General features: G+C 52.6%; 1 protein-coding gene across 5 annotated transcripts in view; it reads right to left on the bottom strand.

Annotated features, from left to right (window-relative positions):
- coq8b (coenzyme Q8B) overlaps nt 1-23,342 on the bottom strand; it is a 42,690-nt gene extending 19,348 nt beyond the window's left edge. The window contains exons 1-8 of one of the 5 annotated variants that reach the window (XM_078431071.1): nt 23,283-23,342; nt 14,868-15,046; nt 12,600-12,968; nt 10,048-10,114; nt 9,278-9,355; nt 6,783-6,905; nt 3,832-3,917; nt 1,311-1,451 (exon numbers count right to left, since the gene is read on the bottom strand). In XM_078431071.1, the coding sequence (XP_078287197.1) occupies nt 1,311-1,451; nt 3,832-3,917; nt 6,783-6,905; nt 9,278-9,355; nt 10,048-10,114; nt 12,600-12,968; nt 14,868-15,044 (1,041 nt within the window). In that variant the 5' untranslated portion in view covers nt 15,045-15,046; nt 23,283-23,342. Of the gene's footprint in view, nt 1-1,310; nt 1,452-3,831; nt 3,918-6,782; nt 6,906-9,277; nt 9,356-10,047; nt 10,115-12,599; nt 12,969-14,867; nt 15,066-23,216 lie in introns of all 5 variants that reach the window. The other 4 variants (XM_078431074.1, XM_078431072.1, XM_078431070.1 and 1 more) reach the window with 4 other exon arrangements.
- Between the last annotated feature and the right edge of the window lie 3,408 nt (nt 23,343-26,750).

The raw sequence follows: 26,750 nt of genomic DNA, 5'->3' as shown, positions 1-26,750 counted from the left end.
GGAGAACGTACAAACTCCGTAGTCGGGATTGAACCCGGGTCTCCGGCACTGCATGACTGTATACACTGGAATTTAGAAGGATGAGAGGAGATCTTATCGAAACGTATAAGATTATTAAGGGGTTGGACACGTTAGAGGCAGGAAACATGTTCCAATGTTGGGGGAGTCCAGAACAAGGGGCCACAGTTTAAGAATAAGGGGTAGGCCATTTAGAACTGAGATGAGGAAAAACTTTTTCAGTCAGAGAGTTGTGAATCTGTGGAATTCTCTGCCTCGGAAGGCAGCGGAGGCCAATTCTCTGAATGCATTAAAGAGAGAGCTAGATAGAGCTCTTAAGGATAGCGGAGTCAGGGGGTATGGGGAGAAGGCAGGAACGCGGTACTGATTGAGAATGATCAGCCATGATCACATTGAATGGCGGTGCTGGCTCGAAGGGCCGAATGGCCTCCTCCTGCCCCAATTGTCTATTGTCTATCTTAATTAAATCCGCTGAGCGCAATTGAGGCATTGGTAATATGGTGCTCTAATAAAAGATGGAATCTCATTCCACCAAGACCACAAATACAGAAGATGGAATCTCATCTCATCTCATCCCATACATAGATGTATTCAAGAGTGAGTTAGATTTAGCTCTTAGGGCTAACGGAATCAAGGGGTATGGGGGGCGGGGGGAGCAGGAACGGGGTACTGATTTTGGATGATCAGCCATGATCATATTGAATGGATTTTGTTGCTGGCTCAAAGGGCCGAATGGCCTACTCCTGCACCTATTTACTAAATTTCTATGTTTATGTTCATCCCACCAAGACCACTCATGCAGAAGATGGAATCTCACCCCACTGAGACCACCAATACAGAAGATAGAATCCCATCCCATCCATTTGAGCTGTTTAGATTTTTTAGATTTTGAGATACAGCGCAGAAACAGGCCCTTCTGCCCACCGGGTCCGCGCCGCCCAGCGATCCCCGCACACTAACACTATCCTACACACACTAGGGACAATTTTTACATTTTGCCCAGCCAATTAACCTACAAACCTGCACGTCTTTGGAGTGTGGGAGGAAACCGAAGATCTCGGAGAAAACCCACGCAGGTCACGGGGAGAACGCACAAACTCCGTACAGACGGCGCCCGTAGTCGGGATCGAACCTGAGTCTCCGGCGCTGCATTCGCTGTAAGGCGGCAACTCTACCGCTGCGCCACCGTGCCTCAGAAGATGGAGTCGCATTCCACTGAGACCACCAATACAGAAGATGGAATCCCATCCCATCCATTTGAGCTGTTCACTGCAAAGCGTGCATGGAGTTACCTGGATCTTAATGGCCACCTCGCGCCCATCTTTCAGCTCTCCGTGGTGCACCTGCCCGATGGAGGCAGCAGCAAATGGCTTCTCCTCAAACACTGCCAGCTTGTCCCGCCAGTCTGGGCCCAACTCCGTGTCCAGAACCTTCTGTGTAAAGACCATTGAAGATGTTGGTTTAATTCACCGATCCTTCACAAATCCCCCATTAGCTAAAAGTTATAAAAATACACACCTGCAGATTCAAGGACAGTTTCTCCCCGGCTGTTAGCAGGCAACTGAACCATCCGACCACAACCAGAGAGCAGCGCTGAACTACTATCTACCTCTTTGGTGACCCACAAACCATTGGACTTTGCTGGCTTTACCTTGCACTGTTTTACACGTTCAACAGCTCCTTACAGAGGAGATTTACTAGAATGTTGCCTGGGTTTCAGCACTTAAGCTACAGAGAGAGGTTGAACAGGTTGGGTCTTTATTCTTTGGAGCGTAGAAGGTTGAGGGGGGACTTGATAGAGGTTTTTAAAATTTTGAGAGGGACGGACAGAGTTGACGTGGGTAGGCTTTTCCCTTTGAGAGTGGGGAAGATTCCAACAAGGGGACATAGCTTCAGAATTGAGGGACAAAAGTTTAGGGGTAACATGAGGGGTAACTTCTTTACTCAGAGGGTGGTGGCTGTATGGAATGGGCTTCCGGTGGAAGTGGTGGAGGCTGGCTCGATTTTATTATTTAAGAGTAAATTGGATAGGTATATGGATGAGAGGGGATTAGAGGGTTATGGTCTGAGTGCAGGTAGATGAGACTAGGTCAGGGAGAGTGGTCGGCGTGGACTGGAAGGGCCGAACGGGCCTGTTTCCATGCTGTAGTTGTTATATGTTATATGTTAACTTTGGGATGGCTCCTTAAAACCAGCCACTGTCCGGGCAACCTCTCCCACATCCAAAATCTATCCTTTTTACAATGTTTTTCAAACGCTTTGAATGGTCAGAGTACAGAGAACGATTTGTTCGCTCAGAGGATCGTGAAGCTTTGGAAATATCTAGCAGAGGGCCTTGAAGGAACGGTTGCCAAGTATTTCAAGATTGACAGTGACATCATTCACCACGTTTCATTGCCGTGCAGAAAGACAAGTCTTTTGTTGCTCTGTGAACAAAGTAGTGCCGAACACAAGAGGCAGACACCAAGATGGGGGGAGGGGCCAGCCCGTTTCATTGTCGAAAGGGGCTGTTCCTTGCCTTCTGCCTGCATTTTCCACCCACCATCCTCGTCTTTGGACACCCCTGTGCGTAGGGGAGAGGGTGGGGCCAAAGATGTCCTGGTTGGGTTGCTCCTGGGCCTGGCCAAGCTGGCCATCCGCGACTCACGGCGCCAGGCAGACTAGGGCTCTGCCCGAGCCGGCTGCCTGCCCCCTTCCCGAGGTTACGTCCGCTCCCGGGTGATGTCAGAGAGGGACTACGCGCTGCCCAGGGGCACCCTGGGGGGTTTCCAGGAGATCCGGGCACCGCGGGGGGTTGAATGCATCCTGGACAAGGATTGTAAGATAGTTGTATAATAGTTTATTGTCGGTCTTGTATTGTGGTGGTGGGTTCTGTTTTTGGTTTTATTGTATTGTATATATATTTTAAATATTTGAATAAATATTTTTGATTAAACAAAAAGATGGGGAGGGGAAGGGGGAAAAAGTTGCGAAGAAACAGCCTGCCACTGTAAGAGATGGGTTAACACATTGCGGGCAGCACGGTGGCACAGCGGTAGAATTAGCTGTCTTACAGCACTTGCAGAGATGGGGGTTCAATCCGGACTACGGGTGCTGTCTGTACGGAGTTAGTAAGTTCTCCCCATGACCGCGTGGGATTTCTCCGAAATCCTCCCACGCTCCAAAGACATACAGGTTTGTAGGTTAAATGGCTTGGGTTTGTATACTTAGTACAAGTGTAAATTGTCCCTAGTGTGTGTGTAGGATAGTGTTAATGTGCGGCGATCGCTGATCGGCGCGGACTCAGGGGGCCGAAGGGCCTGCTTTGGCGCTGTATTTCACACAGAGAGAGGTGAATCTGTGGAATTCTCTGCCACAGAAGGTAGTTGAGGCCAGTTCAATGGCTATATTTAAGAGGGAGTTAGATGTGGCCCTTTTTGCTAAAGGGATCAGGGGGTATGGAGAGAAGGCAGGTACATGTTACTGAGCTGGATGATCAGCCATGATCATATTGAATGGCGGTGCGTACAGGCTCGAAGGTCCGAATGGCCTACTCCTGCACCTATTTTCTATGTTTCTATGTTCTATTTCTAAACTAAAAAAAACCAAGCTAAACATTTCAAATTATAGGCGGCCACAGGAACACATGGCGTACACGTTAAACAAAACATTTCTATGGTCAGAGGGTGGTGGATCTGTGAAATTCATTGCCGCTGAAGGCTGTGGAAGCCAAGTGACTGCATATTATTTGGGCAGAGTTGACAGATTCTTGAAGAGCGATTAGGTTATATTGTCCACGCAATGGGGGTAAGAATCTGGTCTCACCACACTCACCATCATCTGCCAGGTCGGCATGAAGTCGGCACTCTGTCGCACACGTTCAAAGATCTTCTGGACCTGGGGATTAATCAAGCTGGTGCCTGTGCACACAGAAAATTTATTAGGTTTTCTTTTAGAAACATAGAAAATAGGTGCAGGAGTAGGCCATTCGGCCCTTCGAGCCTGCACCGCCATTCAATATGATTATGGCTGATCATCCAACTCAGTATCCTGTACCTGCCTTCTCTCCATGCCCCCTGATCCCTTTCGCCACAAGGGCCACATCTAACTCCCTCTTAAATATAACCAATGAACTGGCCTCAACTACCCTCTGTGGCAGAGAATTCCACAGATTCACCACTCTCTCTGTGTGAAAAAAAAACGTTCTCATCTCGGTCCTAAAAGACTTCCCCCTTATCCTTAAGCTGTGACCCCTTGTTCTGGACTTCCCCAACATCGGGAACAATCTTCCTGCATCGAGCCTGTCCAACCCCTTAAGAATTTTGTAAGTTTCTATAAGATTCTATAAGTTTTTGTTAGTTTCAGACAAAGATACGAGAGGAACAAGATAGACCACTCGACCCTAAAAACCGTGGTACGTCACGGCGCCATTTTAGTAGGCAGAAACTTGCAGAAACATTTTTATTAAGTAACAAAAATCTGTGAATTGACACACGAGATATATTCTGCATTTTAATGGTATCATCACGCATACTGTTCCCCCACAACACTGATTACACTGCGAGAGGCACAACAGATAACGGGTTTTGCTTACTAAAATGGCGGACGTTACGCTCCTTTGCGTGCTACACTTCAGTATAGGCGATTTCAACGGAGTGGTCCATCTTGTTCCTCTAGTATCTTTGGTTTCAGATCTTATAGAGGAGTGTAAAATCACGAGGGGAATAGATCGGGCGGATGGATGTAGAGTCTCTCGCCCTGAACCTGCACGTCCTTTGGAATGTGGGAGGAACTGCAACGTGGTCACAGGGAACCCGTGCAAACTCCACACGGACAGCACCAGAGGACCCATCTCTCCGACGGTGTGAGGCAGTGGCTCTACCAACTGTGCCACTGTGCCACTCTGCCACCCTGGATCAGCTACATGAATTAATTAGAGACTAGAACTGTAGTCTATCTTCTGTAGACTGGAAAATATTCAGCAGTAAACCAGGACCGGGCCAAAGCTGACCATAGCCAATCTACCCAGATGCAACCCGGGCCTGACCCAGTCCCATCACAATCAACCCCACCCCGACTCAAACTTGCCCACCCAACCTAAGTCATAAGGCCATAAGTGATAATAGACAATAGGTGCAGGAGGAGGCCATTCGGCCCTTCGAGCCAGCACCGCCATTCAATGTGATCATGGCTGATCATTCTCAATTAGTACCCCGTTCCTGCCTTCTCCCCATACCCCCTGACTCCGCTATCCTTAAGAGCTCTATCCAGCTCTCTCTTGAATGCATTCAGAGAATTGGCCTCCACTGCCTTCTGAGGCAGAGAATTCCACAGATTCACAACTCACTGACTGAAAAAGTTTTTCCTCATCTCCGTTCTAAATGGCCTGCCCCTTATTCTTAAACTGTGGCCCCTGGTTCTGGACTCCCCCAACATTGGGAACACGTTTCCTGCCTCTAACGTGTCCAACCCTTTAATAATCTTATACGTTTCGATAAGATCCCCTCTCATCCATCTAAACTAAATAGGAGTAGAATTAGGCCATTCAGCCCATCAAGTCCACTCCACCATTCAATCATGGCTAATCTATCGTTCCCTCTTAACCCCATTCTTCTGCCTTCTACCGATAACCCGACACCCGCACTAATCAAGAATCTACCGATGTAATAGAAAAAAAAAACCCAGATGCTGCTTTAATTCGAAGGTAGACACAAAATGCTGGAGCAACTCAGCAGGTAAGGCAGCATCTCGGGAGAGAAGGAATGGGTGACGTTTCAGTTTAAATCTGAAGAAGGATCTATCTATCTCTGCCATTGACTTGGCCTCCACAGCCATCTGTGGCAAAGAATTTCTCAGATTCACCACCCTCCGGCTAAAGAAATTGCTCCTCATCTCCTTCCTAAAGGAAGGTCCTTTCATTCTGAGCCCATGACCTCTGGTCCAAAGACCTATCGACCCCATTCTCCTGCCTTCTCCCCGTAATCGTTGACAACATGAATGGGGGTGGGATACCGTGCCCTGACGTAAACGGAAGGAGCGGGCAGTCAGGGAGAGAGAATTGAATTGAATAAGTTTATTGGCCAAGTATGGACACACACAAGGAATGTGCCTTGGTGCTCCGCTCACAAGTAACAACACCGCATACAGTGAACAATTAAGAATAAAACCATAAAGAATAAAACATGATACTTTAAACATGTGAATGAAATAAAATACCAGAGCAAAAAGAGGCTACAGACTTTTGGATTGTCGACCACGAGCTACTGCTCGTGGAAAAAAAGCTGTTTTTATGTCCGGCTGTGGCTGCTTTGACAATCCGGAGTCGCCTTCCAGGGTGAGAGAGGTCAGAGATGATTTTAAGATTTAGATATACAGCGCAGAAACAGGCCCTTCGGCCCACCGGGTCCGCACCGCCCAGCGTTCCCCGCACACTAACACTATCCTACACCCACTAGGGACAATTTTTACATTTGCCCAGCCAATTAACCTACAAACCTGTACGTCTGTGGAGTGTGGGAGGAAACCGAAGATCTCGGAGAAAACCCACGCAGGTCACGGGGAGAACGTACAAACTCCGTACAGACGGCGCCCGTAGTCAGGATCGAACCCGAGTCTCCAGCGCTGCATTCGCTGTAAGGCAGCAACTCTACCGCTGCGCCACCGTGATCTTACCCGCTCACTTCCTGGCCCTTGCAGTGTACAGTTCGTCAATGGGGGAGGGAGGATGCAGCCTTCAGCCACAGCCAGGTTGAGAGAGGGCGTTTGCAGAGTGCGAGCTTGCTTACCCTGAATGCTCATCATCTGTCCGACCTTCAGCGCCGCTCCCCGCACCTTGCACAGGGTGTCCACGATTCGCTCAGCGTTTGCCTCAGACAGGAAGGGGTTGGAGTCAAGGAGTGCTTTACTGTCTGTGGTGACACAGGACCATCAACAGTCAGGAGAGTTTCATTGGCATATGTACCGACAACGGAACAATTAAACTCTTACATGCAATGTGGAGATGAGGAGCGCAGAGCCAGATCTATCTTGTTTTTTTGCTTGGGCCACTGGACTTTGCATGGGCTTTGCAACCTTATGTGCTAGGTTAAAGCACATGCTTGAGGCTCTCTCTCTCTCTCTCTCTCACCTGCTTGAGGCTATGTAATCACAAAAATGCTGAACTTGCTAAAGCTAGTAGTAATCAGTAGCCCAAACCGCAGAATGTTCCAGCTCGTCTTCAGAGGAGAAAAACACAATGTATAAGAACAAAAAACAGTAAACAGACGCCGGCTAAACCTAGAATAATAGCATGTTAGGGCCTTATAAGGGAAAACTGACTTTGTTCCAATATTGATTGGTTGTAATAACTGTAAATTTTGCGGTTTTTGGGAATAAAGTGGGCTTAATTCTAGGGGCTGGTGAGACACGTTTCCACTGGCCCCGGAGTCCGCAACTCTGTGTGTGCTTTTAGAAACCTGTCTACGAGAGCTCTAATAAACTACGGATAAGTGAGGTCTGTGCCGACTCTGATTATTATCAACCAACTGACCGGGAACGCGAACTCGACAGCAACAGCATAACAGGCCTGCTAATACAATACCTATAAATATATTAAAATTTCAATCATTTAATAACCACAATTGGGCGGTCACGGTGGCACAGCGGTAGAGTTGCTGCCTTACAGCACTTGCAGCGCCGGAGACCCGGGTTCCATCCCGACTACGGGCGCTGTCCGTACGGAGTTTGTACGTTCTCCCCGTGACCTGCGTGGGTTTTCTCCAAGATCTTCGGTTTCCTCCCACACTCCAAAGACGTGCAGGTATGTAGGTTAATTTGCTTGGTGTACGTGTAAATTGTCCCTAGTGTGTGTAGGATAGTGTTAGTGTGCGGGGATCGCTGGTCGGTGCGGACTCAGTGGGCCGAAGGGCCTGTTTCCGTGCTGTATCTCGAAACTAAACCAAGAACGAAACTAAATACGAGAGCAAAGCAATCCAAAGTTCTTAGTGCCGCCAAAAAGAGTCCGTACATCATTTGGAGACACAAGGAACTCCAGATGTTTGTTTACCCCCCGAAAAATAGACAAAGTGCTGGAGTATCTCAGTGGGTTTGGTAGCATCTCTGGAGAGCACGGACAGATGGCATTTTAGGTCAAAACCTTGAAAAGACTGAAAAAGGGTCTTGATCCGAAACGTCACCTAACCACGTTCTCCAGAGATGCTGCCTGACTCGATGAGTTACTCCAGCACTTTGTGTCTTTTTCTTAGTTTAATCATCTCTGGCCACATGAAATTCTTACTTGCAGCAGCATAACAGGCCTGTTGAAACAACACATATACACAATAAATGTTAAACATAACTTCAATAATTTAATAACCACAATATGAGCAAAAACACCCAAGTATTTAGTGCAAACAAAGACAGCCCATCCAAGTTCATACAGAGTGCTGGATGGACTCAGTGGGCCAGGCAACATCTCCTTCTATCCAGAGATGCTGCCTGTCCCGTCGAGTTACATCAGCAGTTTGTGTCTATCTTCGGTGTAAACCCCCCAGCATTTGAGTCTGAAAAAGGGTCTCGACCTGAAATGTCACCCATTCCTTCTCTCCAGAGATGGTGCCTGCCCCGATGAGTTACTCCAGCATTTTGTGTCTACCTTTGGTTTAAACCAGCATCTGCAGTTCCTTCCCAATCTCGTTGTACCCCTGTACAATGACAATAAATCCTATTGTCCTATAAATCCTATCCCCCCCCCCCCATCCGGACCAAACTCAGATCCTGGGGGGACAGGGCTTTCTCCATCGCTGCTCCCACCCTATGGAACTCACTACCCCAAACCGTCAGAGACTCCTCCTCACTCACCACATTCAAAACATCAACGAAGTCTCACCTGTTCAGTACTGTCTTCAACCACTGAAGGTCACCTCACCTTCTGTCTCCTTTCTCTGTTCGTTTACTTATTTATCTATTTATTCACTTCCCTATGTTCTTTAAATCCCTGTAAAGCGTCTTTGAGTATATGAAAAGCGCTATATAAATGTAATGCATTATTATTATTATTATTATTATAAAGATATATTGTATTGTACACATCTCAGGAGAACATGAACAGGTGACGTTTTGAGTTGGAACCCATCTTCAGACTGACCCGCTGAGCTACTCCAGCTGAACTACTCCTGTCTGAAAAAGAAACCTTCTTTGCAGTCCTTCCTGCTTAACGGTACCCATTAGGAGCTGGAGAATTGTCAGGCAGCAGCTCCCACGGTTTGCTGAGAGGCAAGGGTGCAGAGTTGCAAGAGCTCACCGTTCGATTTCCGTCCTCCATTCAATGAACTTTTGGCTACTTCTGCCAAGGCACCGATGCCCAAACTCACTGCCAAACCTGTAGTCAACAGAAGCATACGGATTTAGGTTTAGGCTTATTATTGTCACATCTGCCGAGGTACAGTGAAAGGTTTCGTCTTGCATGCTATGGGTGTTGCACAGTGGTGCAACTGGTAGAGTTGCTGCCTCACAGTGCCAGAGACCCAGCTTTGATGATAATCTCGGATGCTGTCTGTGGGGAGTTCGTACGTTCTCTCTGTGACCGTGTGCTTCTGTTCCCCTCCACATCCCAAAGGCGTGCGGGTTTGTAGGTTAACCGGCCCTCTGCAAAATTCCCGCCCGCACTAGTTCTGGGTTCTGCCACTTTCTCATCCACTCCCCGCACGCCACGGGCAGTTCACAGAGGCCTATTGGCCTACAAACCGGCACGTCGTCGGGGTGTGGGGAGAAACCGGAGCACCTGCTAAGCCACAAGGTCACAGGCAGAAGGTGCAAACTCCTCACAGACAGCACCAGAGGTCGGGATTGAACCCAGGTCTCTGGCGCTGCGAGGCAGCGGCTCTACCCACTGCGCCACACGGAAAACGTCCAAGTGCTCTAGGACCGAATGAAGTCAATGCCTCACACGAGGGGCGTTTAGAAGGTTGAGGGGGGGACCTCACTGAAACTTGCAGAATAACGAAAGGCACAGATAGAATGGATGGGCCGAGGGACCTAATTCTACTGATGGAACTTGTGAACATGGCTCACCTCCGAAGCTGGCCAGCCGACTGATCCGTGACGATGGTACTTTGCTTTCACGGGCTCGGTCGCTTAACTGAGATAAAAGATAAACAGAATTAAAATAATAGATTGAAAGTCGTGACGCACAGGAGGCTGGACTTCCACCAGGCTCTCTCCTACCCCGAGACCGGCTCAGGCAGTCAAGAGTTTTCAAATTGAAGATAGACACAAAATGCTGGAGTAACTCCATGGGACAGGCAGCGTCTCTGGAGAGGAGGAATGGGTGACGTTTCGGGTCGAGACCCTTCTTCAGACTTTGACCCAAAACGCCGTCACCCATTCCTTCTCTCCAGAGACACTGCCTGTCCCGCTGAGTTACTCCAGCATTTTGTGTCTATCTTCGGTGTAAACCAGCATCTGCAGTTCCTTCCAACATACACGAGCTTTTATTCGACTGTGGGACCACTAGCAAACAGTGAGCGTCACAGAGCAGTGCAATATGGAAATAGGCCCTTCGGCCCATCTTGTCCGTGCCACCTAATTAGCATTCGGCATTGGTCATATTTGTCTGCGTTTGGCCCAAGTGCCTCGAAACCAAAATGTACAAACTCCGTACAGACAGCACCCGTGGTCAGGATCGAACCCGTGCCTCTGGCGCTGTGAGGCAGCAACTCTACCACTGCGCCATCGTAAGAGTTTTAGAATCTGAAATTAATAGATCATCAAAAAGGTACGTGGGACCCTTTAGACTAAAACTAAAGAGGGAAACTAAACTGGTTCGCTGCTGCGAGAAGATAAGACTGAACCAGGAACCTGAGGGTGGACCTCACTGACACCAATGAGAGGGAACCTCATTGAAACATACAGAAAAGTGAAAGGCTTGGATAGAGTGGATGTGGAGAGGATGTTTCCACTGGTGGGAGAGTTTAGACCAGAAGTCACAGCCTCAGAATTAAAGGACGTTCTTTTAGGAAGGAGATGAGGAGGAATTTCTTTAGTCAGAAGATTTTGTTTTTAGAGATACAGCGCAGAAACAGGCCCTTCGGCCCACCGGGTCCGTGCCGCCCAACGATCCCCGCACACCAACACTATCCTACACCCACTAGGGACAATTTTTACATTTGCCCAGCCAATTAACCTACAAACCTGTACGTCTTTGGAGTGTGGGAGGAAACCGAAGATCTCGGAGAAAACCCACGCAGGTCACGGGGAGAACGTACAAACTCCGTACAGACGGCGCCCGTAGTCAGGATCGAACCTGAGTCTCCGGCGCTGCATTCGCTGTAAGGCAGCAACTCTACCGCTGTGCTACCGTGCCGACCTCAGGTGATGAATCTGTGGAATTCATTGCCACAGAAGGCTGTGGAGGCCACAAGTCAGTGGATATTTTTAAGGCAGAGATAGATAGATTTTTGATTAGTGCGGGTGTCAGGGGTTATGGGGAGAAGGCAGGAGAGTGGGGTTAGGAGGGAGAGATAGATCAGCCATGATTGAATGGCAGAGTAGACTTGATGGGCTGAATGGCCTCATTCTACTATCATTTATGATCTTATGAACCTTTGAAATTTTGTGAATACCATAAACTCTTTGTGTTCTGCCGTGGTGAAGTCTGCTGTACGATTTTACCACACTCTGCCAAAACAAAGAATATCACTGTAGCTAGGTACACGTGACATTAGAGTACAATTGAATCGTTGAGTGCAGGGAGGAACTGCAGATGCTGGTTTAAACCAAAGACAGACACAAAAAAGCTGGAGCAACTCAGCGGGTCAGGCTGCATCTCTGGAGACCAGGAATAGGTGACGTTTCGGATCGGGACATCCCTTGAATTCGACGAAATGAGATTACAGGCGCTCCCCGGCTTACAACGTTTCGACTTGCGATATTTCGACTTGGCCATGGTGCAAACCGCAGCGACTGTAGTGAGCCACAGCTCGCTTCCGCCCCCACAGGTGACCAGGTGTATTGACTTACAATACCTTCGGTTTATCATCATCATATCATATATATACAGCCGGAAACAGGCCTTTTCGGCCCACCAAGTCCGTGCCGCCCAGTGATCCCCGTACATTAACACTATCCTACACCCACTAGGGACAATTTTTACATTTACCCAGCCAATTAACCTACATACCTGTACGTCTTTGGAGTGTGGGAGGAAACCGAAGATCTCGGAGAAAACCCACGCAGGTCACGGGGAGAACGTACAAACTCCTTACAGTGCAGCACCCGTAGTCAGGATCGAACCTGAGTCTCCGACGCTGCATTCGCTGTAAAGCAGCAACTCTACCGCTGCGCGCGATGGGTTTCTCGGAACGGAACCCCATCGGAAGCCGAGGAGCACCTGTATCTGGACAGCGGATGGGAAATTCGGCCACAGGTGTGGCGCGATCTTGTTGAGTGGTGGGACAAGACCAAACGGGTTCCTTCAGTCTGAAGAAGGGTCTCGACCCGAAACGTCACCCATTCCTTCTCTCCCGAGATGCTGCCTGACCTGCTGAGTCACTCCAGCATTTTGTGGAAAAAAGTCCGAACGAGAGCCTGTTGCAGCAGGTACTACACGCAGTGAGTGGGCTTACCGTCTGCCTTGGTCCTTTGGTTTGACTCCTCTTGTCTCTGTGTTGCTTGCCGTCCCTTGCCATGGCGATGTCTTCAGGGGTCAGGCCCCTCACCGAGGTCTCCTCGTGGAAGCGCCTGGTCTGCCCGACTCCGGGGCCCGGTGGCTTGGCAAAGTCCGGACTGCCGGCCTTGAACCCGCCCGCCTGGTGCGGGGTGGCGCCCGGTCTCTGCGCCCCCCCACCGTCGGACGCCCGTGCACCGACCCGGTGCCCTCCCGCGGTGTCTCCGGCAGAATATTCCGGAGCCATTTCCGACGCCAGGTTCCACTGCGAAGCGTCGTCTTCCTCTGGGAAAGGAGTCGGCACCTCTTTAAACTCAGGGACTCCTCGCTGGAAGGGAAGAGCAACAGAAGACGTGGCGAAAAAGGCAAAGTACAACTGCCGACGACAACCAGGACGCTGAAGGGTGGAAGGTGGGCACGAGGAGCTGGAGGGGATGAGGGTGAGTTGGGGGGGGGGTGAAGAATGTGGGTGAAGGTGGGAGGGGAGTGAGGATGGGGGTGATGGTGAAGGTGGACGGGGATTGAAGGTGGGGAGGAGAATGAGAGTAAGGCAAAGGGAAAGTGAAGGTGGACACAAAATGCTGGAGTAACACGGCAGGTCGGGCAGCATCTCGGGGGAGAAGGAAAATGGGTGACGTTTCGAGTCGAGACCCTTCTTCCTGAGAGGTTAGAGTAAGTCGGGGGAGCGGAAAATCTGAGGCGGTTGGAAATGAAAAAGTCTAATGAAGGTAGATGGCCATCCGGGGGAGTCCAAGAGTTGGAGACGGGAGAAGGGGGGTCATCACTGGGGGGTGAGGACTCCTTCCCATAGAAAAAGGCCTGGAGGCGACAGAAGAAGAGCTCCACATCGTGGCCGACCCTGCACTCGTTGAGGTGGGGGCAGGGGGGGAATAAAGGGGAGGCCTCCGCTGAGGACAGATCGTTCCGTATCAGAAAAGGTATCGAAGAAGGGTCTCGACCCGTAATGTCACCCATTCCCTCTCTCCCGAGGTGCTGCCTGTCCCGCCGAGTTACTCCAGCATTTCGTGTCTACCTTCGATTTAAACTAGCATCTGCAGTTTTTTTCCCCCGAAAGGGAAAGTGAAGGTGGGTTGGGGACATGGAGAGGCTTGAGGGTGAAGGTGGGGGGGGTGAGAGTCAGGTAAAGGGGGATTGGAGATGGAGGGTGGAAGTGAGAGCGAAAGTGGAGATGGGGAGGTGAAAGGGTGAGGATGACTGTGGGGGAGCAGATGGGGATAAGGGAGTGGAGGGGATGCGGGTGTGAGGGGGTGAGGGTGTGGAGGGGGGTGAGGGTGTGGAGGGGGTGAGGGTGTGGAGGGGGTGAGGGTGTGGAGGGGGTGAGGGTGTGGAGGGGGTGAGGGTGTGGAGGGGGTGAGGGTGTGGAGGGGGTGAGGGTGTGGAGGGGGTGAGGGTGTGGAGGGGGTGAGGGTGTGGAGGGGGTGAGGGTGTGGAGGGGGTGAGGGTGTGGAGGGGGTGAGGGTGTGGAGGGGGTGAGGGTGTGGAGGGGGGTGAGGGTGTGGAGGGAGGTAGAGGGTGTGGAGGGAGTGAGGGTGTGGAGGGGGGTGAGGGTGTGGAGGGGGTGAGGGTGTGGAGGGGGTGAGGGTGTGGAGGGGGTGAGGGTGTGGAGGGGGTGAGGGTGTGGAGGGGGTGAGGGTGTGGAGGGAGTGAGGGTGTGAAGGGGTGGGGGTGTGGAGGGGGTGAGGGTGTGGAGGGGGTGAGGGTGTGGAGGGGGTGAGGGTGTGGAGGGGGTGAGGGTGTGAAGGGGTGAGGGTGTGGAGGGGGGTGAGGGTGTGGAGGGGGTGAGGGTGTGGAGGGGGTGAGGGTGTGGAGGGGGTGAGGGTGTGGAGGGGGTGAGGGTGTGGAGGGGGTGAGGGTGTGGAGGGGGTGAGGGTGTGGAGGGGGTGAGGGCGTGGAGGGGGTGAGGGCGTGGAGGGGGGAGGGCGTGGAGGGGGTGAGGGTGTGAAGGGGTGAGGGCGTGGAGGGGGTGAGGGCGTGGAGGGGGTGAGGGCGTGGAGGGGGTGAGGGCGTGGAGGGGGTGAGGGTGTGGAGGGGGCGAGGGTGGATGGGAGGGTGTGGGTGGGGAGTAGAGTGAGAGTGAGGTAAAGGGGGGTGAAGATGGGGAAGGGATGTGGAGGGTGTGAGCGATTGTGTGTGGGGGGGGGGTGAAGAAGATGGGATGGAGAGTGGGGGTACGAGGGTGTGGGGCAAGGCAGCATTTGGCCGTTACCTTGTTGACCACGAGCAGCGAGCTGATGCATTGTTCAGCAGAGACCTGCACCGTCTTCAGCCTGTTGCCCAGCACGGAGTTGCAGACAGCGAACCGCAGCTGGTCCCCCTGCGTGTCTGCAAAGGCCTTCCCCACCCGTGCAGCTCCCCGCAGCACACTGAGAGTCTCGCTCCACATCGCTACAACCAAATCCGGGCGCTGGATTAAAATCAAAGGAGTCACACAGCACGGACACATCTCAGCTCATCCCACCTGCCCGCGTTTGGCCCACATCCCTCCAAACCTTTCCCATCCAAGTGCCTGTCCAAGTACATCTTACACGCTGCCATAGTACCTGCCTCAATGACCTCCTCCGGTAGGCACAAAATGGTGGAGTAACTCAGCAGGTCAGGCAGCATCTCGGGAGAGAAGGAATGGGTGACGTTTCAGGCTGATGTCAGGGGAGGGGGGACAAAGCTAGGATGTAGTGGGAGAACTGGGAAGGGGGAGGGGAAAGAGAGGGACAGAGGAACTATCTGAAGTTAGAGAAGTCAATGTTCATACCGCTGGGGTGTAAGCTGCCCAAGCGAAATATGAGGTGCTGTTCCTCCAATTTGCGCTGGGCCTCACTCTGACAATGGAGGAGGCCCAGGACAGAAAGGTCAGACTGGGAATGGGAGGGGGAGTTGAAGTGCTGAGCCACCTCTGGTAGATGTGGGAGTGTACTGGGCATTGAAGGGAAACCAGGCCGGGCGGGCTAGGCTGCAAGTGAGCCTGGTACTTAATCAGAACTGAAGGCCATTCAGCCCAACGAGACTGTCATGTCATTCTGAGCTGACTCCACCTGCACACTCACGGGGACTAGTGTTCCACAGTGTTCACACTCATGGGGAGTGGTGAACTGTGCTCACACTCACAGGGAACCAGTGATCAACAGTGCTCACTCAGGAGGGGTGTGATCAAAAGTGCACACACTCACAGGAATCAGTGATCCACAGTGCTCACACTCCCAGTGAGTGGACAACAGTGCTTGGGGACTTGTGAACAAGTGCTCTCCCTCACGGGGACTGGTGAACAACAGTGCTCACAGTCGCAGGGCGGTGAACAACAGTGCTCACGCTCACAGGGACTGGTGAACAATAATGTTCACACTCACAGGGACCAGAGAAGGTGCACACACTCACGGGAACTGGCGAACAACAGTATTCAATAGACAATAGGTGCAGGAGGAGGCCATTCGGCCCTTCGAGCCAGCACTACCATTCAATGTGATCATGGCTGATCATTCTCAATCAGTACCCCGTTCTTGCCTTCTCCCCATACCCACTGACTCCGCTATCCTTAAGAGCTCTATCCAGCTCTCTCTTGAATGCATTCAGAGAATTGGCGTCCACTGCCTTCCAAGGCAGAGAATTCCACAGATTCACAACTCTCTGACTGAAAAAGTTTTTCCTCATCTCCGTTCTAAATGGCCTACCCCTTATTCTTAAACTGTGCCCCCTGGTTCTGGACTCCCCCAACATTGGGAACATGTTTCCTGCTTCTAACGTGACCAACTGCTTAATAATCTTATATGTTTTGATAAGATCCCCTCTCATCCTTCTAAATTCCAGTGTATACAAACCTAGCCGCTCCAGTCTTTCAACATATGACAGTCCCGCCATTCCGGGATTTAACCTAGTAAACTTACGCTGCACACCTTCAATCGCAAGAATATCCTTCCTCAAATTTGGAGACCAAAACTGCACACAGTACTCCAGGTGCGGTCTCACTAGGGCCCTGTACAACTGCAGAAGGACTCTTTGCAGAAGGACCTCATCTGCAAATTTGCTAATGGTACTTTTAATCCCTTCATCCAAGCCCTACCTCCTCCTTCCTCTCCCCTCTCCCCCCCACCCCCCCCCCCCCCCGCCGTACTGACTCTGTGCCTGTGCCTGAAGGTAAATTCCCGGAATGGCAGGACTGTCGTATGTTGAAAGACTGGAGCGACTAGGCTTGATACACTGGAATTTAGAAGGATGAGAGGGGATCTTATCGAAACATATAAGATTATTAAGGGGTTGGATACGTTAGAGGCAGGAAACATGTTCCCAATGTTGGGGAAGTCCAGAACCAGGGGCCTCAGTTTAACAATAAGGGGTCGGCCATTTAGAACAGAGATGAGGAAAAACTTTTCCACTCAGAGAGTTGTAAATCTGTGGAATTCTCTGCCTCAGAAAGCAGTGGAGGCCAATTCTCTGAATGCATTCGAGAGCTAGATAGAGCTCTTAAGGATAGCGGACTCAAGGGGTATGGGGAGAAGGCAGGAACGGGGTACTGATTGAGAATGATCAGTAATGATCACATTGAATGGAGGTGCCAGCTCGAAGGGCCGAATGGCCTACTCCTGCACCTATTGTCTATTGTCCCTTTGGTGCTCCTGTTAAACTGACTGTTTACCTGCAAGGAACCTCAACTTTGCTCACGCTCACAGGGAACCCCTCACCTTTGCTCACACCCACAGGGAACCCCTCACCTTTGCTCACACTCACAGGGAACCCCTCATCTTTGCTCACACTCACACAGGGAACCCCTCACCTTTGCTCACACATACAAGGAACATCACCTTTGCTCACACTCACAGGGAACCCCTCACCTTTGCTCACACCCACAAGGAACCTCACCTTTGCTCACACTCACACAAGGAACCCCTCACCTTTGCTCACACTCACACAGGGAACCCCTCACCTTTGCTCACACTCACATGGAACCCCTCACCTTTGCTCACACCCACAAGGAACCTCACCTTTGCTCACACTCACACAAGGAACCCCTCACCTTTGCTCACACTCACAAGGAACCTCACCTTTGCTCACACTCACACAGGGAACCCCTCGCCTTTGCTCACACACGGAACCCCTCACATTTGCTCACTCGCACAGGGAACCCCTCACCTTTACTCACACTCACAAGGAACCTCACCTTTGCTCACACTCACACAGGGAACCCCTCACATTTACTCACACTCACAAGGAACCCCTCACCTTTGATCACACTCACACAGGGAACCCCTCATCTTTGATCACACTCACACAGGGAACCCCTCGTCTTTGCTCACACAAGGAACCCCTCACCTTTGCTCACTCACAGGGAACCCCTCAACTTTGCTCACACTCACAGGGAACCCCTCGCCTTTGCTCACTCACACAGGGAACCCCTCACCTTTGTTCACACTCACAGGGAACCCCTCACCTTTGCTCACACTCACACAAGGAACCCCTCACCTTTGATCACACTCACACAGGGAACCCCTCACCGTTGCTCACTCTCACACAGGGAACCCCTCACCTTTGCTCACACTCACGGGGAACCCCTCACCTTTGCTCACACTCACAGGGAACACCTCACATTTGCTCACACTCACACAGGGAACCCCTCACCTTTGCTCACACCCACAAGAAACCTCACCTTTGCTCGCACTCACACAAGGAACCCCTCACCTTTGCTCACACTCACAGGGAACCCCTCAACTTTGCTCACAACCACAAGGAACCTCACCTTTGCTCACACTCACACAGGGAACCCCTCACCTTTACTCACACTCACAAGGAACCCTGCACCTTTGATCACACTCACACAGGGAACCCCTCACCTTTGATCACACTCACACAGGGAACCCCTCGTCTTTGCTCACACAAGGAACCCCTCACCTTTGCTCACACTCACAGGGAACCCCTCACCTTTGTTCACACTCACAGGGAACCCCTCGCCTTTGCTCACTCACACAGGGAACCCCTCACATTTGCTCACACTCACAAGGAACCCCTCACCTTTGATCACAATCACACAAGGAACCCCTCACCTTTGATCACACTCACACAGGGAACCCCTCGTCTTTGCTCACACAAGGAACCCCTCACCTTTGCTCACACTCACAGGGAACCCCTCACCTTTGATCACAATCACACAAGGAACCCCTCACCTTTGCTCACACTTACAAGGAACCTCAACTTTGCTCACGCTCACAGGGAACCCCTCACCTTTGCTCACACCCACAGGGAACCCCTCACCTTTGCTCACACTCACAGGGAACCCCTCACCTTTGCTCACACAGGGAACCCCTCACCTTTGCTCACACATACAAGGAACATCACCTTTGCTCACACTCACAGGGAACCCCTCACCTTTGCTCACACCCACAAGGAACCTCACCTTTGCTCACACAAGGAACCCCTCACCTTTGCTCACACTCACACAGGGAACCCTTCACCTTTGCTCACTCACATGGAACCCCTCACCTTTGCTCACACCCACAAGGAACCTCACCTTTGCTCACACTCACACAAGGAACCCCTCACCTTTGCTCACACTCACACAGGGAACCCCTCACCTTTACTCACACTCACAAGGAACCCCGCACCTTTGATCACACTCACACAGGGAACCCCTCACCTTTGATCACACTCACACAGGGAACCCCTCGTCTTTGCTCACACAAGGAACCCCTCACCTTTGCTCACACTCACAGGGAACCCCTCACCTTTGTTCACACTCACAGGGAACCCCTCGCCTTTGCTCACTCACACAGGGAACCTCTCACCTTTGCTCACACTCACAGGGAACCCCTCACCTTTGCTCACACTCACACAAGGAACCCCTCACCTTTGATCACACTCACACAGGGAACCCCTCACCTTTGCTCACTCTCACACAGGGAACCCCTCACCTTTGCTCACACTCACGGGGAACCCTCACCTTTGCTCACTCACAGGGGACCCCTCACCTTTGCTCACACCCACAAGGAACCTCACCTTTCCTCGCACTCACACAAGGAACCCCTCACCTTTGCTCACACTCACAGGGAACCCTTCACCTTTGCTCACACCCACAAGGAACCTCACCTTTGCTCACACTCACAGGGAACCCCTCACCTTTGCTCACACTCACACAGGGAACCCCTCACCTTTGCTCACACTCACACGGAACCCCTCACATTTGCTCACACTCACACAGGGAACCCCTCACCTTTGCTCACACCCACAAGGAACCTCACCTTTGCTCACACTCACACAGGGAACCCCTCACCTTTGCTCACACAGGGAACCCGTCACCTTTGCTCACACCCACAAGGAACCTCACCTTTGCTCACTCACACAAGGAACCCCTCACCTTTGCTCACACTCACACAGTGAACCCCTCACCTTTTCTCACATTCACATGGAACCCCTCACCTTTGCTCACACCCACAAGGAACCTCACCTTTCCTCACTCACACAAGGAACCCCTCACCTTTGGTCACACTCACAAGGAACCTCACCTTTGCTCACTCACACAGGGAACCCCTCACCTTTACTCACACTCACAAGGAACCTCTCACCTTTGATCACACTCACACAGGGAACCCCTCACCTTTGATCACACTCACACAGGGAACCCCTCACCTTTGCTCACACTCACAGGGAACCCCTCACATTTGCTCACACTCACACAGGGAACCCCTCACCTTTGCTCACACTCACACAGGGAACCTCACCTTTGCTCGCACTCACACAAGGAACCCCTCACCTTTGCTCACACTCACAGGGAACCCCTCACCTTTGCTCACTCACACAGGGAACCCCTCACCTTTGCTCACACTCACAGGGAACCCCTCACCTTTGCTCACACAAGGAACCCCGCACCTTTGATCACACTCACACAGGGAACCCCTCACCTTTGCTCACTCTCACACAGGGAACCCCTCACCTTTGCTCACACTCACAGGGTACCCTCACCTTTGCCCACTCACAGGGAACCCCTCACATTTGCTCACACTCACACAGGGAACCCCTCACCTTTGCTTACACCCACAAGGAACCTCACCTTTGCTCGCACTCACACAAGGAACCCCTCACCTTTGCTCACACTCACAGGGAACCCATCACCTTTGCTCACACCCACAAGGAACCTCACCTTTGCTCACACTCGGAACCCCTCACCTTTGCTCACACTCACACAAGGAACCCCTCACCTTTGCTCACTCACACAGGGAACCCCTCACATTTGCTCACACTCACACAGGGAACCCCTCACATTTGCTCACACCCACAAGGAACCTCACTTTTGCTCACACTCACACAGGGAACCCCTCACCTTTGCTCACACTCACACAGGGAACCCCTCGCCTTTGCTCACACTCACAGGGAACCCCTCACCTGTGCTCACACCCACATGGAACCTCACCTTTGCTCACACTCAGACAAGGAACCTCACCTTTGCTCACACTCACAGGGAACCCCTCACCTTTGCTCACACAGGGAACCCCTCACATTTGCTCACACAAGGAACCCCTCACCTTTGATCACACTCACAGGGAACCCCTCACCTTTGCTCACACTCACACAGGGAACCCCTCACCTTTGCTCACACTGGGAACCCCTCACCTTTGATCACACTCACAGGGAACCCCTCACCTTTGCTCACACTCACACAGGGAACCCCTCACCTTTGCTCACACAGGGAACCCGTCACCTTTGCTCACACCCACAAGGAACCTCACCTTTGCTCACTCACACAAGGAACCCCTCACCTTTGCTCACACTCACACAGTGAACCCCTCACCTTTTCTCACATTCACATGGAACCCCTCACCTTTGCTCACACCCACAAGGAACCTCACCTTTGCTCACTCACACAAGGAACCCCTCACCTTTGCTCACACTCACAAGGAACCTCACCTTTGCTCACTCACACAGGGAACCCCTCACCTTTACTCACACTCACAAGGAACCTCTCACCTTTGATCACACTCACACAGGGAACCCCTCACCTTTGATCACACTCACACAGGGAACCCCTCACCTTTGCTCACACTCACAGGGAACCCCTCACATTTGCTCACACTCACACAGGGAACCCCTCACCTTTGCTCACACTCACACAGGGAACCTCACCTTTGCTCGCACTCACACAAGGAACCCCTCACCTTTGCTCACACTCACAGGGAACCCCTCACCTTTGCTCACTCACACAGGGAACCCCTCACCTTTGCTCACACTCACAGGGAACCCCTCACCTTTGCTCACACTCACACAAGGAACCCCGCACCTTTGATCACACTCACACAGGGAACCCCTCACCTTTGCTCACTCTCACACAGGGAACCCCTCACCTTTGCTCACACTCACAGGGTACCCTCACCTTTGCCCACTCACAGGGAACCCCTCACATTTGCTCACACTCACACAGGGAACCCCTCACCTTTGCTCACACCCACAAGGAACCTCACCTTTGCTCGCACTCACACAAGGAACCCCTCACCTTTGCTCACACTCACAGGGAACCCATCACCTTTGCTCACACCCACAAGGAACCTCACCTTTGCTCACACTCGGAACCCCTCACCTTTGCTCACACTCACACAAGGAACCCCTCACCTTTGCTCACTCACACAGGGAACCCCTCACATTTGCTCACACTCACACAGGGAACCCCTCACATTTGCTCACACCCACAAGGAACCTCACTTTTGCTCACACTCACACAGGGAACCCCTCACCTTTGCTCACACTCACACAGGGAACCCCTCGCCTTTGCTCACACTCACAGGGAACCCCTCACCTGTGCTCACACCCACATGGAACCTCACCTTTGCTCACACTCACACAAGGAACCTCACCTTTGCTCACACTCACAGGGAACCCCTCACCTTTGCTCACACAGGGAACCCCTCACATTTGCTCACACAAGGAACCCCTCACCTTTGATCACACTCACAGGGAACCCCTCACCTTTGCTCACACTCACACAGGGAACCCCTCACCTTTGCTCACACTGGGAACCCCTCACCTTTGATCACACTCACAGGGAACCCCTCACCTTTGCTCACACTCACACAGGGAACCCCTCACCTTTGCTCACACTCACACAGGGAACCCCTCACCTTTGCTCACACTCACAGGGAACCCCTCACCTTTGCTCACACAAGGAACCTCACCTTTGCTCACACTCTCACAGGGAACCCCTCACCTTTGCTCACACTCACAGGGAACCCCTCACCTGTGCTCACACCCACATGGAAGCTCACCTTTGCTCACACCCACAAGGAACCTCACCTTTGCTCACACAGGGAACCCCTCACCTTTGCTCACACTCACACAAGGAACCCCTCACATTTGTTCACACTCACAGGGAACCCCTCACCTTTACTCACACAAGGAACCCCTCACCTTTGCTCACACTCACACAAGGAACCCCTCACATTTGCTCACACTCACACAGGGAACCCCTCACCTTTGCTCACACTCACAGGGAACCCCTCACCTTTGCTCACACTCACAGGGAACACCTCACCTTTGCTCACACTCACAGGGAACCCCTCACCTTTGCTCACACTCACAGGGAACCCCTCACCTTTGCTCACACACTCCCTCTTACTTGCTTTAAAGACGCTTAATGGCCCGGTGCCGCTGCCCCGACCTGCGCTGTTGTCGCCGCTGCCGTCACTACCTCTTTTCACCAGGCCTCGACTCGCCTGGTCCCGCCCCTCCCTAGCGCTGACCGACGCCGTCCTCCTCCAATCACCGCGCTGAGTCTTCACGTCCCGCCCCTTCGCCATCGCTGACCGACGTCGCTCTCGTCCAATCATTGTGCTGATTCTCCATGTCCCGCCCAGTATTACCGCTACCCGACACCTCCCACCTCCCGGTAGCGCTGACTGACGTCTCCGTCCTCCAATCACAGCACACGATTAGCAGTCCTGCCACCCGTTTCCGCCCCCTCGCTAGGGCTGACCGACGTCCTCCTCCAATCACCGCGCTGAATCACCATGTCCCGCCTACCACTACCGCTGACCGACGTCTCTTTCCTCCAATCATCGCGCTGAATCACCATATCCCACCCACCACTACCGCTGACTGACGTCTCTTTTCTCGAATCGCCGCGCTGAATCAGCAAGTCCCGCCCCCTCGCCTGGGCTGACCGACGACTCCCTCGTCCAATCGCAGCACCTATTAGCAGTCCTGCCCCCCCAACTAACGCTGACCGACGTTCCCCTCCTCCAATCAGCGCGCTGACTTTGCGTGTCCCGCCCCTACTGGCTGCTGACTGACGTCTTGCTCGTCCAATCGGCGCCCTCGATCCTCAGTCCCGCCCAGTCCTTCCTCCAATCACCGCGCTGTGTGATCAGCCGCCCACCCTCCTCCATCATTAGTTCCCGCCCTCCCCGCCGCTGACCGGCCTGAAGGTCATTGGTGATAGGAGTGGAGTTAGGCCACTCAGCCCATCCAGTCTCTTCCGCCATTCAATCGCGGCCGATCTATCTCTCCCTCACCACTAGGGTTGCCAACTATCTCACTCCCAAATACGGGACCAAGGTTGACGTCGCCGCCCCGCGCCCCACGTGACCTCACCCAGCCAGCTGCCACGTGCTCCCGCTCCACCAATGGCGGCCGCCCGGGCCGGGAGGCCGATTGCTGCGCAACCTCCGTCAGGCGAACAAACTTGGCCCTGCTCCCCGAACACAATCCGTTAGCCTATACTGTCTGGGTCTACAGTGGCCTACAGCGTCCCGGGCCTACAGCGTCCGGGCCTACAGCGTCCAAGCTTACAGCGGCCCCTGGGCCTACAATGTCTGGGCCTACAGCGGCCCACGGGCCTACAGCGTCCAGGCCTACAGGGTCCAGGCCTACAGCGTCCAGGCCTACAGCGTCCACGCCTACAGCGTCCAGGCCTACAGCGTCCAGGCCTACAGCGTCCAGGCCTACAGCGTCCACGCCTACAGCGTCCAGGCCTACAGCGTCCACGCCTACAGCGGCCCCTGGGCCTACAATGTCTGGGCCTACAGCGGCCCACGGGCCTACAGCGTCCAGGCCTACAGGGTCCAGGCCTACAGCGTCCAGGCCTACAGCGTCCACGCCTACAGCGTCCAGGCCTACAGCGTCCAGGCCTACAGCGTCCAGGCCTACAGCGTCCACGCCTACAGCGTCCAGGCCTACAGCGTCCACGCCTACAGCGGCCCACGGGCCTACAGCGTCCAGGCCTACAGCGTCCAGGCCTACAGCGTCCACGCCTACAGCGGCCCACGGGCCTACAGCGTCCGGGCCTACAGCGTCCGGGCCCACAGCGGCCCACGAGCCTACAGCGTCCGGGCCTACAGCGTCCAGGCCCACAGCGGCCCACGAGCCTACAGCGTCCAGGCCTACAGCGTCCAGGCCCACAGCGGCCCACGAGCCTACAGCGTCCAGGCCTACAGTGTCCGGGCCTACAGCGTCCGGGCATAAATGGAATGGTGAGACCTACTTCCTCTACTTACACTGATGTATTTTACAAACTGTACCAGATAATGCTATAGATAAATACTTCCAGTCTGAAGAAGGGTCTCGACCCGAAACGTCACCCGTTCCTTCTCTCCAAGATGCTGCCTGACCTGCTGAGTTACTCCAGCATTTTGTGAATAAATACCTTAGATAAATACTATAGTAGGATTAGTATGGCATTTTATTTGTGGTACTTATTTGTGGTTGTTTATTTATGGTACTTTATTTGGAGGATTATGGTATGTGTACCTTTCTTGTCACACGTACCGAGGAACAGTGAAATTCATTTTTGTGTACATTTCAGTATGTGTCACTTCACATAAGCACTTAGATACATACTGGATAAGCATCTCATATACGGTACAAGTGTACAGCAGTAGTACGCTGAGACAGTGTACAGAGTCGCCGGTTTGGCGCCATTTCGAAGTCCCAGTTGTTGTAAGTGCTGGGATCTTGATCTGACCATGAAGCTCTGTTGTCCTGGCGGGTGGACCAGGCCAAGCGTAGCTGTGGTGTCCTCCGCCGCTGCTCCACCGCTGTAGGACGTGTGCGGCCCACGTGCTCGGCCTTTTGGAATGGCGCCTGGTCCAGCCAAGCCCCAGGCTGCTGCAGGGCCTCCAGCGGCCCACTCCACTGTCGAAGCCGTGCCCTCCGACAGTGCAATCTTGAACAAGACTTAATAGGAACCTGAGGGGTCACTTTTTCACACAAGGGGTGGTAGGTGTATGGAACGATCTGTCGGTGGAGGTAGTTAAGGCAGGGACTATAGAAACAGTTAGGCAGGGACATGGATAGGACAGGATTAGAGGGATATGGGCCAAACGCAGGCAGGTGGGACTAGTGTAGATGGGGCATGTTGGTCGCTGTGGGCAAGTTGGGCTGAAGGGCCTGTTTCCACGCTGCATGACTCTATGACTCAAGTACAACAGGTAGAGCAAAGGGGAAGATACAGGGTGCACCATATACAGTAGTTCTCAGCATTGTAACGCACCAGTTCCAGAGACAACGGGGTGAATGTTCAAACTCAAACTCCATCATCAAGTTTGCTGATGACACTGTGGTGGTGGGCCGGATCTCCGACAACGATGAGAAGGCCTACCGGGAGGAGGTGGCTGATTTGGCACTCTGGTGTCAGGACAATAGCCTCCTCTTGAATGTCACTAAAACTAAGGAGCTGATTGTGGACTTTAGAAGGGCTAAACATCCAAGGACGTACACGCCACTGGAGATAAATGGGATTATTGTGGATAGGGTGAGCAGTTTTAAATACTTGGGAGTCCGCATCACAGAGGATCTGACATGGACAACACACATTGCCGCACTGGTGGGTAAGGCAAAGCAGCGCCTTTACCACCTCAGACAGCTGAGGAAATTCAGAGTGTTTCTGAGGATCCTTCATTGCTTCTACTCTGGTGCTGTAGAGAGCATCCTGTCCGGCAACATTACAGTCTGGTTTGGGAACAGCTCTGCCCAGGACAGGAAGGCCCTGCAGAGAGTAGTGCGTTCGGCAGAACGCACCATGGGAACTACACTCGCCCCCCTGCAGGACCTATACATCAGGAGGTGCAGATCCAGAGCAAGTAAGATTATGAGGGACCCCTACCACCCCAGTAACGGACTGTTCCAGCTG

The sequence above is a fragment of the Rhinoraja longicauda genome, chromosome 41 (assembly GCF_053455715.1).
Source record: "Rhinoraja longicauda isolate Sanriku21f chromosome 41, sRhiLon1.1, whole genome shotgun sequence".
NCBI classification, from domain to species: domain Eukaryota; kingdom Metazoa; phylum Chordata; class Chondrichthyes; order Rajiformes; family Arhynchobatidae; genus Rhinoraja; species Rhinoraja longicauda.
Note: the sequence above shows the minus strand (reverse complement) of the source record. Positions and strands in the feature narration are given on the sequence as shown.